At 41.1% G+C, this 12,875-nt stretch overlaps 1 protein-coding gene across 1 annotated transcript in view; it reads left to right on the forward strand.

Moving 5' to 3' along the window:
* The first annotated feature begins 4,589 nt into the window (after positions 1–4,589).
* Positions 4,590–12,875, forward strand: part of LOC103663346 (retinal dehydrogenase 1) — a 41,347-nt gene continuing 33,061 nt past the window's right edge. The window contains exon 1 of the mRNA XM_008691031.2: positions 4,590–4,689. Coding sequence (XP_008689253.2) covers positions 4,624–4,689 — 66 coding nt within the window. The 5' untranslated portion in view covers positions 4,590–4,623. The remainder of the gene's footprint in view (positions 4,690–12,875) is intronic.

The following is a 12,875-nucleotide window of genomic DNA, read 5'->3' on the forward strand; positions in this document are numbered from 1 at the left end:
CCTCATTTGTTTATTTATTTATATATGGATTTGCTAATCCACAAACTACCTAACCATTTGGTATTTTTAAATTTATAAACAACATATTAAAGATACTTCTTCATAACTTACATGTATTTGGTTGTTTCCTTAAAATGAATTTCTAGAAGTAGAATAACTAGATCAAGGGTTCGAACATTTTTAATATTTTAATACAATGCGTAAGTGCTATTGAGCTCCAACAAAACTGTAGGAAAAGGGCCATTTCTCTGGACTGTTACAGGTACTGTGACTGGCATAAAAAAAATGCCCTTGTTTTCATATAAATGCCAACCTATTGCTATGTATTTCACACTTCCGATTCTGTTTATTGGGGGTATATCTGGGTAGGAGCACTCTCTGAGAAACTTTCTTTACCTACAACCACGATTTGACTCACCTGCCAGATTCACTTGCATCTCTGGATTGCCTTTCAAATTATTCTGACTGTATGATTGGCTTGCATCAAGTTCACAATCAGGGGGAAAAAAAGAATATGTGGCATTAGAAGTCAGGATATTGGTGATATCCTAATGTAGGGTGAAGAAAAAGGGGACAAGGGTGGAGAGGAGGTACAAAGTGGTCTTTGGGTGCTGATATTGTTCTATTCTCTGAACCGAGTGGTGGTGATTTTTTGTTCCTTTTATGACTATTTATGGAGATGTATACTTCTGAATTTTGCAGTTTTTTCTATATGGCGTATTTGACTTGAAAATGATTTTCAAAAATGTTTCAAAAGTAAAAAGCAAAAACACAGCATTGACGCTGACATGTTCACTCAGTTTAGGACACAGCCTGCTCTGCTTACCGATCGTCAGATCTCTGCTCGGAAACCTGATCAGTCACATGAAGCTAGTATTTCAATTATATGATTGGATTAAATGTTATTTAAATTGTACATTTATCAGGAGGAAAAGGAGGGTTGTATCTGTGAAAACTATGCATAAAATTGAGTGCCAGGCAAGCACCCAACCTTGTCCAGTGGTTAAACACATTACTATATGATCTGTGCATAAGACAACTGTAAAACAATATGGGAAATGTCATAAAAATCTCCACGTCGTCTACATTCAGATTGCCTCAAAAATGCCATTAGTGTCCTGAATTTCTCTCCCCACCCTGAGGAAACAAGCACACTGTGAATGCTATGTACGGTTATGTCAAACTCTGGCAGCTGACCCAGTGCTAAGAAATGTCTTTGGCCTGTAAAGTTTAGCGAAGACCTATTTCAATTAAAATCATGATCTTATGGAGGCTTTAGTCTGCTGCTTGTTTTAGTGACTTTCCTAACTGATCAGTGTCTTGACCGTATCAGATAAGAGGGGTATCCACCCTACCGTTAGTAGCACAGAACGAAGAGAACACATGATAGGGTATGTGAAGGGCAGGAGAAATCAGGAGCGAGGAGATAATGCTAATTGGAGAAGAATGGCGATGAACAGAAATCAGCCCACAAACACATATGGTCAGGTACCCAAATGCTGCTTTTCACCTCCACTGATAACACCAGCATGCCAACCAAGGACAGATCCTCTCACCCCAGGCAAGACCCGCTTTTTCCAAATTATTAAAGCCCAAATAGGCCTAAGAACAATGCAGTGTCTGCAGAAATTGCGGTGATCAAAAGCAAAGGGATACATCCATTTCTGGGTTAACCAACCAGCAGACTCACCCAGCCGTGCTTTACGCAACACTGTAGAGACGGGGAAGAGGACGTCACTGAGCAAAAGAAATTGAGCTCCGACAAATTGATCCTGAGATTGAGATCAGGAAATGTAAAAGGAAGCTATTTTTATTTCACCGTACAATTATGTTTGTTTAACAAATTTGAGTGGTTTCTATTTCAATTACTCATGTGGGTGGGAGAAGGTTAGGCTCCAGTATTTTTCAGCGACTGAGCCTTGCATTGGGCTCTGGAGAGAGATTTCTTATAAAATGAGACAGCAGTTTCAGCAACGGTTGAAGTCACGGTTTGCATGTGCCTTGGTATCAAGGGCTGGAAGGAGTTAGATTCAAGAGAAGAATCCACTGTGCTTCTCTTTCTTTCCCACCCCTCTGCCGCATTTGTGGGTGTGCATGTGTAATTTAGCTTGTCCATAAGGAGGACAGGAAGATCGAACATCTTTTGTCTATTACTCTCAAATTCAAGTCCCGTACATAAAACAATACAATAAAAATACCCAACCCTGGGTTCAGTCTTGATGTGGATCTCTTTTGCCCCTGCACTTTCACCAAAGCCACGTGGGGTGGGCGAGGGAGGGAAGTGATCAGGTAAAGCCTGACCATCCCCAGGAACACCATGGAATATCCATCCGTGCCACCTTTCCCAGGAGCACACTATTCCATAAGACAAGCTCTAGAGACGGGATGACGCTGACTTCAAAAATAGAGATCTCAGGTCCCTTAGTTTCTGGGCAGAAAAAAAGCAAAAACCAAAAAAAACCCAAAACTCTGCCCTTCAAGGAAGATTAAGATTGCAGAGTTCCTGATTGTCTTATCACCGTGCTTTACCCTTAAAAAGCTACTTGGTAAATATTTGTTGAAATTAAATGGGCAGGTATGGTAACCTGTTTCCCAAGCTGTTCCTTTTACCCACCTTCGGGAATGTCTGGTGGAAAGGGAAATATTCTTAGCTATTCGTTATTCAGTGCAATAGCGTCAAGGTTGAGCATGCAAGCAGTAAGGCAACGCACCAAGCGTGTCGCGAGGCTGTTGCTTTCACCGTCTGGACATCAAACGAACCAGTGTTTGGATCCATGGACAGCTGAGAAGCTGCAAGAGGCCGACAGCAGCAAAACCCAGCTGTCCGGGCACGGCGGAGAGCCACTCTGCAAGTTATATAACAGCTGTTGTGTAATCGTGCATTTAACTCAAAACACATTTTTAGAAGACAAAACAATTAGATTTTCCAAAAAGAAAGAAATTGAAAGCAAGCGAAAGAGGGAGGGACGGAGAAAGAGAAAAGAATGTTGAGAGAACCCAGAAGTTTCTATCTGGCCTTCAAGCAGGAGGTGCAGGGGAGGCACAGTCCTTAGAGATGGTTGTCTTGGAAATTGGGGGCTGGCCCATGAGCCAGATCTGGCCTGCCTCCTGTTTTTGTAAATAAAATTTTATTGGAAAGCACCTATACCCATTAATGTATCCACTGTCTCTGATTTCTTTCGTGTAGAGTTGAGTAAGTTAGGACAGAAACCATCTGGCCTAGAAAGCAGAAAATATTTTCTATCTCTTTAACAGGAAAAGTTTGCCGACCCTACTCTTAGATGAATGAAAGGGCTAATAACCATAAGTGTCCCTGAGGGCGACTATTCACCTAGGGAATCCACCTGGGAAATGAAATTCTGGTTTTGCACTTGCTAGATCTGTGATTGTAAGCAAGCTACTTGCTGTCTCTCTATCTATAAAATGGGAACCAAGTAAGAAGGGAAAGAGAAAGTAAGACTCCTGTGCCTGACTTGGAGCAACTATTCAATAAACCGTCCTTTCCCTCCCTAAATCCCATATTGGGGGGAGCTGGCAATTTTCCTTGGGGGGCGGGGATTGTGGTTCTTAACTCTCAGTAATCAGAATTAAGAGTATCCACAGTCTTCTATCGTGCTCCTATGATAACTTTTGCTTCGGCTTCAATACAATAAAGTTTTGTGTTTAACATGGGAGGAGTAGTTAAACATGCTTTTTAAACATTCTTTTTAATGTTCCCAGCTTGAAACACTCATTTTTAAGGAATTGAATTACTCAGCGTCCTGTTTAAATCTTCTTTTTGCACAATTGCCAGTATCAATCATTGATAAACAGAGCCAACTTCCGAATCCGGAGGTTAGTTTCATTTTAGATGGTTTTAACAGACAATATTGCCATCTTGCTGTTGTGGTGACTGTGTGACAGTGGACTCTGAGAGCCGTAAAAATCCTGCTGACCTTTCTATTCCCCTTTGTAACATAAGGATCATTTAGAGCTTGTGAAATCACAGTAGGTCTGCTTACCCACTGAAAATACACTGGATTGGTTGGATCTTGTAATGCTGACTTGGGGTCGGGTCTATCCAGAGGGACTCTTCCCACTCTGCTTTTCTGGGACCTGGGCTGATTCGCTGACAGCATTGTCCCGAAGACACCTGACCAGGGACCTCTCTCCTCACCAGCGGCTACTGAGAGCAAGTCCCCTTTGAGACTCCTTTTTCAATCCTCAAATTCTCTGAGTCCAAGTCTGTCGGAGGACGGAAAGTTTCACAGTAGCATAAAAAGCATAAAAAGCCAAAAACTCATAACTGGCCTTAGTGACCAGAGCAGCTGCCCTGCATATTCTTATCACAGGTTTCGGCTTTGAAAATTAATTCGTCTGCAAATAGTGCCCTGTCTCCAGCTGCAGTTTCAATGCTGGAGAGCTGGTTTCTTAAGGATTTAAGTTTAAAGTCAAGGGCTTCCTGCCCTAGGTGTTACAAATAAGTAGTGTCGTTTTCTTTTTGCTCCCAGTTTGTTCGTCCAATCATAGTCCAGTATGCAAATAGACCTTAGCCTGTGCAGATAAAAAGGAACAAATAAAGCCAAGGGCTCTATCAGGACCAAATCGCTGAGCCTGTCACCTGTTCCAGGAGCCGAACCAGAAATGTCGTCCTCAGGCATGCCAGACTTACCTGCCCCACTCACCAATTTGACATATAAATATACGAAGGTTAGTACAATTTATATTTGCTGCTTTGCCTCAGGTTTATAAAAACGACACGTGTTGAAAGAATAAAAGGTCAATGTGAATAAACTTGTACAAAGAGCCCTTTGCAAATACAAAAATAAAAGGCTTGAAAAATGCAGGTTTGGGCTTAGTGACTTGTTCAGATAATGATTTCTGAATCGTATCAGGCAACGTTTCATAAATTTATTTCTTAGAATATGTCTAAGTGAAAGGCATTCTCTTCTGGTGAAAGGTTCTTGCCCCAGGGTTCCATAGACTTTTACTAAGCAGTTCTGTTACCTTCAGCATTGCTCAGCATGTCTGGTAAGAGAGGCGAATACTTACTAGAAAAACTTACTGGAAAGAGCCAAACAAATAGGAAATGATTTTTTTTTTTAAGGAGAAACCTCATGCTGAAGTAACATTTTTTTTTCTATATGTTTAATGAGTGTCAAAATCAAAGGACCTACCTCTGATAATTTGATGAAAGCTCCTGTTTCAAAAACTCCAAACGAACTTGCATTATTTAGCATATTTGGGGCAAAGAATGCATTCTTATTTCTCTGTTCAGCCAAGTTTGTTGCCATTGGAGCAGATGCGTAATTGTTAACTGATAAATATTTAGAGAAACAAGAAGAGGAGCAGATCCAGACTTAAAAACCCACAAGCTAGGAGAACAAGGAAATAGATCCAGTTTGAGCTGTGCAAAAGTATCTCGAAACTTTGTTTCATTGTTATATGCCTGCTTTCCTGTCAGAGTCTAGAACTCCCAAACAGATGAAACAAGCAAACAAACCAATCTGAACAAAATCACTTAAATTGGCTTTATGGTACATTGCAGAAAGCAAGGTCGGAAAGGAACCCTTCCAACTCAGGGAGAGTCATTTTCCTTCCGAATTAGCCAGTGAAAAATCAAGAGCAATATAATTTCATGATAAAGTAAAAGCCCTGCTAGTGTTTATTTACTCCCTTACTTGTAACCATGGATGGTTTTGAAATCCTAAGGTCGGTTATATTTTCATTTTCATAAGCACAGCAAATAAGGAAGTTGCTCAGCTGACTGGTTCTTTTCCTTAGGAAAGTGTCTGCAGAGATCAGATTGTGCCTTTAACATGATTGATCAGCAGCTATAATGTGTAGTAAGGTTTTATTTTTATGAGGTTTTATTTAAAGGGAAAACATTTTTTTCATTTAATTTTATTCCAAATGAGAACATGGAAAATGTGGTGAGTCCATACCCTCCAACAATCCGCACTTGGCAGAGATGTGCCCCAAAGATAACCAGACTCCAGTCTTTCCAACTTCCTTCCTCCAAATGGGTCATTCACAAGAAATTTCAATCTAAAGCAGGCACATTTAAGAATGCATTTCGTAAATGTCAAAATCATTGGCAATGACTGAAAATTATCGCATTACTGTTACTACAGAGTCTTTTTGGTTTTTTTTCTATGACACTACTTGGGAAGATACTGTGGTCGTCTGAAAGTCACATTTTTAAAAATTTGGCTTTGCAGAAGTTCACAGTCTTCTCTGTTCGTGTATCTTGAGGAAGCTCTGAAGTGAAATATTCTTTCTACTAAATGATGCTTCATTTGGTAGTCTAAACTGAGCATGGAAGAAACAGTAATGGACAGATGAGATGGTCCTTAAAATCTAGCATACAAACACAGATCTAGTGATCCTTTAACACAGAGAGATGGTTTTTAAGATTGGAATCCTGTTCACGTCAAAGCCGTTAGAGGAGAACACCCCTCTAAGGAAAATGATGGCCCTAAGTGTTCAAAAGAAGGCATGATTCAAAGGGCAGCCATTTGTTCTTGCATTTAAGAACTTTCTGGGTAGAAACACCCAATGCAAGGGAGTGAATTTTGATTGCTCTTCTATCTTCTCTATAAATCTGTTCTGCTCAGATAGCATTTTATTGTCTGATTTACTGGTTACAGCATTTTCACACTTGGGAGGATACCAGTTATGTATGTAATTAAATCTAAATGGGTGAGCTTTTTCAAATGCCTTTGCATTTGCTTTTTACTGTGCCCCACTGAAGAATTGTATTGGATTTGCACTTGCAAGAGGGGTTGGAAAAATGACGGTTATCCACTAAGTTTCCTGGTTGCAAACCAAGTAAGCAAGGATTTTATAGCGTCTGTGGAATTACCTTCTATGGCCAGCCCCTAAACTCTGTATTATTTTTCTCTTACTATGTTAATGTCCTTCGTTATTATCACTAGAAATATATTGGTCGTTGGGGCAAGGTGGAGAGAAGAGACCAACAGGGTTGAGTAACAAAAAATTATTACAGCTATGGTAGAACTACGTGCTCTCAAATCTGAGACTGCTTTTCACCTAAACAAAAGAAGTCATTGTTGCATATCTTTTATGAATTATTCTCTAGTACAGTAGATTATGTTTTTATTGTGGATAAAACAGAGATCAGGGTTAAGAAATAGTTTCTAAAATGTTACAAACATTTTTAGGATTTAAAACCTCAATAACATCATTATAAATCCACATAAACTTGGATCCCATTTCTAACCTCATTTTTCCCCTTTCCAGTTCTAAATGAATCCCACACCTGCCAGCTCACCCATTTTATTGAGCCTTTAAATGAAGAGTTTCTTCAAAACTTATGTGATCATTGGGCAAACTGCATTACCTTTCTCTGCCTTGGTTTCCTTATGTGTAAAATGGGAATAATAAAGGTGCCAATTTCCTAAAGTGGATGAAAGCATTTAATGCGTTTAATGCATATTAAGTATTTGAAATAGTGCCAGGCATATGGGAAGTGATTGATTATCATTGGCTACCCTGGTCCTATTTATTTTTCTGAATTCCTTCCAGTTTTCCAGAATCCTCTTTTACTTAGCCTTTCCAAGATCTATTTCCTCTCATGAGTGTTCTTCTCATCTCGTTCTTTTCTCTAAGTATTCCTGCCATTCTTTCTGGCACAATCATGCGCCACCTGACAAGGATCTCATTGGTGCAAAGTCCTGAGAGTTTATCCAAGATTTCAGGGATCGGGGCGCCTGGGTGGCACAGCGGTTAAGCATCTGCCTTCGGCTCAGGGCGTGATCCCGGCGTTATGGGATCGAGCCCCACATCAGGCACCTCCACTATGAGCCTGCTTCTTCCTCTCCCACTCCCCCTGCTTGTGTTCCCTCTCTTGCTGGCTGTCTCTATCCCTGTCAAATAAATAAATAAAATCTTTTAAAAAAAAAAAGATTTCAGGAATCAAAAATTTTCTCTTAAAGGATTCGGTAACTTCGTCTTCCATTCTCCCTTCATGACACTGTTTTTTGTTTTGTTTTGTTTTGTTTTGTTTTTAACAATAATAATAATAATAATGACGAATAGAAAATTCAAGAAGAAAAGCTTTCTCAGACAGGATTCAAACCCCAAATGTTTAACTTAACTCCTAAACTTAACTCATTGAACAATAAGATGTTCCTACTAGAAATGATTTTCATCTGCTAATGACATTTCATGCACTGATACAGGCACATACACCTAGGAAATAATTATAGCTAAAATTCATTGTGTTTACTCTGTACCAATGACTGCTTAAGTTATTTGCAGTGACTGTTTACTTCTCAGGATAACCCAGTGAGGAGGTTCCTCTTCCTGTTTTGTAGATGAGGAGACTGAGGACCAGAGTGGCTAAGTAACTTGCCTTAAATCATGCAGCTAGAGAATGACAAAACTAGACTTCGTTGGGGGTAGTCTGAGCTCTCACACCAAGTTGCTTATCGAAGATCAGTATCATTACATGTGAACGTGGACTTGCTGGAATCTTATTCTGTCCTTTTTCATTCTGACTCTCATTTGTCCATTCATGATTCCTGGAAGGGACATGATCATGAGGCTTTCCAGCTGCCATTCAGCTGTTCCCAGGCCAACAGGAGGAAGTTGGCCGTCAACTTAGAAAAAGAGGAGAACAATAAGGAAGCCTGGAAGCAAACAGACATTCCGGTTTGACTGAAAAGGTGGGTTTGGGCTAGGAGAGGCTGCGATGTACAGGATTTGGAAATAGGTGTGCCATTTCTATGGGAACTATGTTTTTTTAATGCCAACAGAGTAACTTTTGGTTGGAGTAAGACATTATTTTCCTAAATTTCTGGTATGGTTGTTTAACACATTGCGGTTAAAGATATCTTTTTGATAGGGGAGAGTGATGAATCATTGCATACTGTGCGGTAGGCTCCATTATCACCTTTTTAGGTTCTTACAGCGAACAAATTCACGCCAGGTGCATTTCCCACTACGCAATTCTCTTTACTCCCATCTCCTGTTTTTCCTTCCACGTAGTTAACAAGTCACTGAATAACCGCTTTCTGCTTGGTCTTATGGTAGAAAGAGGCTAACAGGGTTTAGGGAGCTTCTGTTTCTGAAGGGTGAAGAAATCAAGCAAGTATGTGAATACCGAATCATAAATTATGATAAATGCTAAAGAGAGGACAACTGAAAGCTGAGAAATACGGGGAAGAGCTTTCTTTCCATGAGCTTTAAGGGAAGATCTCTTAAAGATAGGGACATTTAAGAGGGCGCCTGAGGGATGCAGAGCACAAAGTGACCTGGAGGGGGCGCGCGGGGGGGGGGACAAAGATCTGAAGATAATGGCATGTGCACATGCAAAGCTGTTTGCAGGCAAAAGCCGGCCGTGTTCACGACTACCGAAAGGGCCACCATGGCTGTCGTAAAGTCGCCATGGTTGTCGTAAAGTGAGGGAGGCAAAGAACAGACCCGGTGAGGCTGGAGCTAGAGGCCTTGGCCGGACTGCCTGGGGATGTGGTGGGAGGGAAACCAACACTGAGGGGGCCTTCAAGCAGGACAGGGCTTCCTTCCGCCCAAGACCGAGCCGATTGTGCTGAGGTACTACTTTCATTTGTGCACTGTTTTTAACTCCATTCTGACTGAAGCAGTATTTTGTTTGCGGTCGGCTTGGAAGCAGACGAACAAATACCCGGATGGTCGGCAGGTACAGAGGCTTAAGATAAACCCGGCTTCGAGTTCCAGCCCTTCCACTTATTTGATAGTATGACCTTGGCCAGGCTTCTAATCTCCTTGAGTGTCAGTTCCCCTGTCTGTAAATTGGGAATAATAACTACCTTGGAAAGTGGCCCTGAGAATTAAGCGAAGTAATTTGTGGAAACTGCCCAGTGCTTATTAGGCGCTTGGGGCCCCGGGTCCTGTTAACCCTCTCCTGCCCAGGATGACTCCCACAGTTCTCAAATGATTCCACTCCCAATGTTCGCGGCAACGCCTGCCGTAGTTTAAAACTCTCTCATCTATGGAGCTCATCTGAGGCTCATAATGAGCCACTGGAAGGGAGTTCGAACATGTTAGTAGTGTCCCGTTTTAAAGCTGAGGAACCCGAGTTCAGAGATCTTAGGTGATTCGCTCCAGGTCGCACAGCCCTTAGGAGGCGCATACTAAAGACGGTGGTAGTACTCAAATCCTACTGGGTTGTCAGTAACAAGTGATTTCATACCTATAGCTTCATTTGTATCATTCATCCCTTGCTCTGACTGAGAGAGTGGAAATTGGGATGATGAGAGAAGACGTATGATGTGGGCACGAGATCCCCAGACAGCTGGTCCTGCCAGAGAGGAGATACTCTAGGGTAGCAGTTTTCTCATTTGAATATGCACAGGAATCAGGGAGGGTTCTTGTTGAAATGCAAATTCTGATTCTTTTGGCCTGAGGTGAGGTATGAGAGTCTGCATGTCTAACAGGCTTCCAGATTTTGCTGATGCCACTCCAAGGGTGGTCTGCTGACCAGCAGCAATGGTCTAAGAGTTCAGGGTCAACCTCATATGTTTACCTGCAAAGACCACCATCTAGTTCCTTAGGGAACTGACTTTTCTTTCTCTCAGAAAGCCACTCACACCCAGCCAGGTCAGAATCACTTACCTTCCCCTTCAGAGAGTGCCTGAGTCCAACAGGAACCAGATGGTGGCCACAAACCCATGGTGGGACCAACCACTGATTTTGCTCCTGGGAGGTAATCCTTCACTGCAAATGCAGTGTTTTTAGCTCATCTCCGAGGACTGCTGTCTTGGCCAATCGTTTTGTTCTCTGGCACCTGCCTGCTTCAAGGAATCTAATCAATAGCAATCCTAAAGTAAACAACACAGGCTCTAAGGGATCGTATTGGCCCCGTTTCAGAAGGGGTCTCACTGCTGCAGGTGTTCACAAGATTTCTTTAAATTGGACTTCACCTACTGAATTTGTCATTAACTGCTTACCAGAATGGGAGGCCTGGGTGAGAAAATGCTTAAGGATTATGGGGAGCAGCTCCATGAAGTTAAGGTAATGCCTCTGAAATGGCATGGGTAATCTGTGGAATGATGTAATACAGATCTGCATGAAAGAAACCTCATGGGAATACAAGCATTGATAAAATGGTGATATACTTGTCTCTAGGTAGCAATTACCTGGCTTGGCACGGTGGTGGTTGTAGCAGCGGTTTGGGTTTTCCTGGTGCTAGTATAATTGTGGCCAACTACTTTATACAGTTACCAGGTTTAAATAGCAACATAGAGCCATGTTTAAAAGAACAGGAGCAATAGTGGCTTCATAATTAAAACCACTACTAATAGACAAATCAGAGAAGTAGATATTGGTGTGAACGCAGGTTCCAGAACACCGTTATATTTTGAGTACATGTGTGTATCAAAATCTCCCAGAAACATTGTTTGCAAGAGATGTCAAGTGGTTTTAATATTTGATTTTTCTGATTATATATCATCATATCTCTACCTGATGACTTTAGTGTAATGTTGAAAGTGTTAATGGAAATTTGTTTCCTACGAATCTGGACAAATATCACAGATCGCAAAACTTTGCCTGAGCAACTAGCCACCCCCCCCACCCAGGTCCCATCATGTGACTATTTCCACTGCTTTTCTGGTACTTAATAAGAAATTGAAAGAATACAAACAACAAATAACTGAATTATGCTCTCTTTTGGCACTTTCTTTAGAAGGAAGAAGGCTTACATGCAAGCAATTGAATCTTGATATGGTGGAATATAAAAAATGTACAGAACTTTCTGGTGAATCTCCATTTTACCTCTGTTATACAGGGTATGCATGACGTACAGAGATCCTTGACAAGTTTTTTTGTCATCTGTGGGATATAGTGAAGATGTGGCTCAAAACAGACATGCTTTAACATCTTTTCTTTTCCCGAGTTGAAAAAGCTGAGGGGTTTTCCAAACAACAAGAGAAAAAGAGTATACATTCATGTTACTGAAGTCAGACTATAATATAAAACAGAAATGAAAGGAAAATTTTATTTACCGTACTTTTGTTTTGGTCACTCTCGTTTTGTTTTCATTCCTTTGACTCGAGTTAAATACTTTCCTCCCATCTATTATTTCCTCCTTAATTTCCTTTCAGATTTTTTTTTTAATTTCAGTCTCAACATTTTGCTTTACTGCCTCAGGGTTTGGGATGAAAGTAGTTGCCAGAGATCTAGCTTTGATTCTTTTAAATGTTTAACACCTCCACCGGACTTTTGTTCGGCCTCTCATTCTTCATCCTCTGTCTTGTTTTTTAACCCCCCAAAGTCTTTGGTACTGTTTGAAGTGCCTAATGCTGAGAAAAGGTTTACACATTTACAGCACACATCCCTGCTTGTCCATTTACAACAACACCCATCACTGCACATGCTGTGACCCAGGCTCTCAGGTTTGAAACTTCACACAGGAGACATAATATGGGGAATTCCATCACCTTCCTCACCCTTGGTGTATCTTAAAAGAAATTCTGCGTGCACTGAGAATGTGATCTGTTAAAAATCTCTCTGCCACCAAGAAGGCACTGGCTTCCCCTATAGCATCTAGAGCCACTGGCCCTGTTGCAGCCCTGAAGAGATATGAATTTAGGGCACCCTGAATAGCTACTGGAGGGAGTCAGGGGCTCTCTCCACTTTAAGCCAACAGGTTCCAAAATTTTATACCAACAGGCAAAGCTAATAGGTTTTATTTTGCCTATTAGTTAATTTCAGCTTGATCCAAGTCAGAAATATTTTGAGGAAAGGGCTTATTTATTTAGAATTGTGGCTTTATACCAATCGCATAAAGACATAATCATTTTTATTCTGGAAAGGTTTTTTTCCCCCCAAATTATGACTTATTCTTGGACATTAAACTGCATTCAGGAAATGGCCCCCCCCTTTTTTTTTTT

Source organism: Ursus maritimus, unplaced genomic scaffold (assembly GCF_017311325.1).
Source record: "Ursus maritimus isolate PB19 unplaced genomic scaffold, ASM1731132v1 scaffold_34, whole genome shotgun sequence".
Taxonomy (NCBI): domain Eukaryota; kingdom Metazoa; phylum Chordata; class Mammalia; order Carnivora; family Ursidae; genus Ursus; species Ursus maritimus.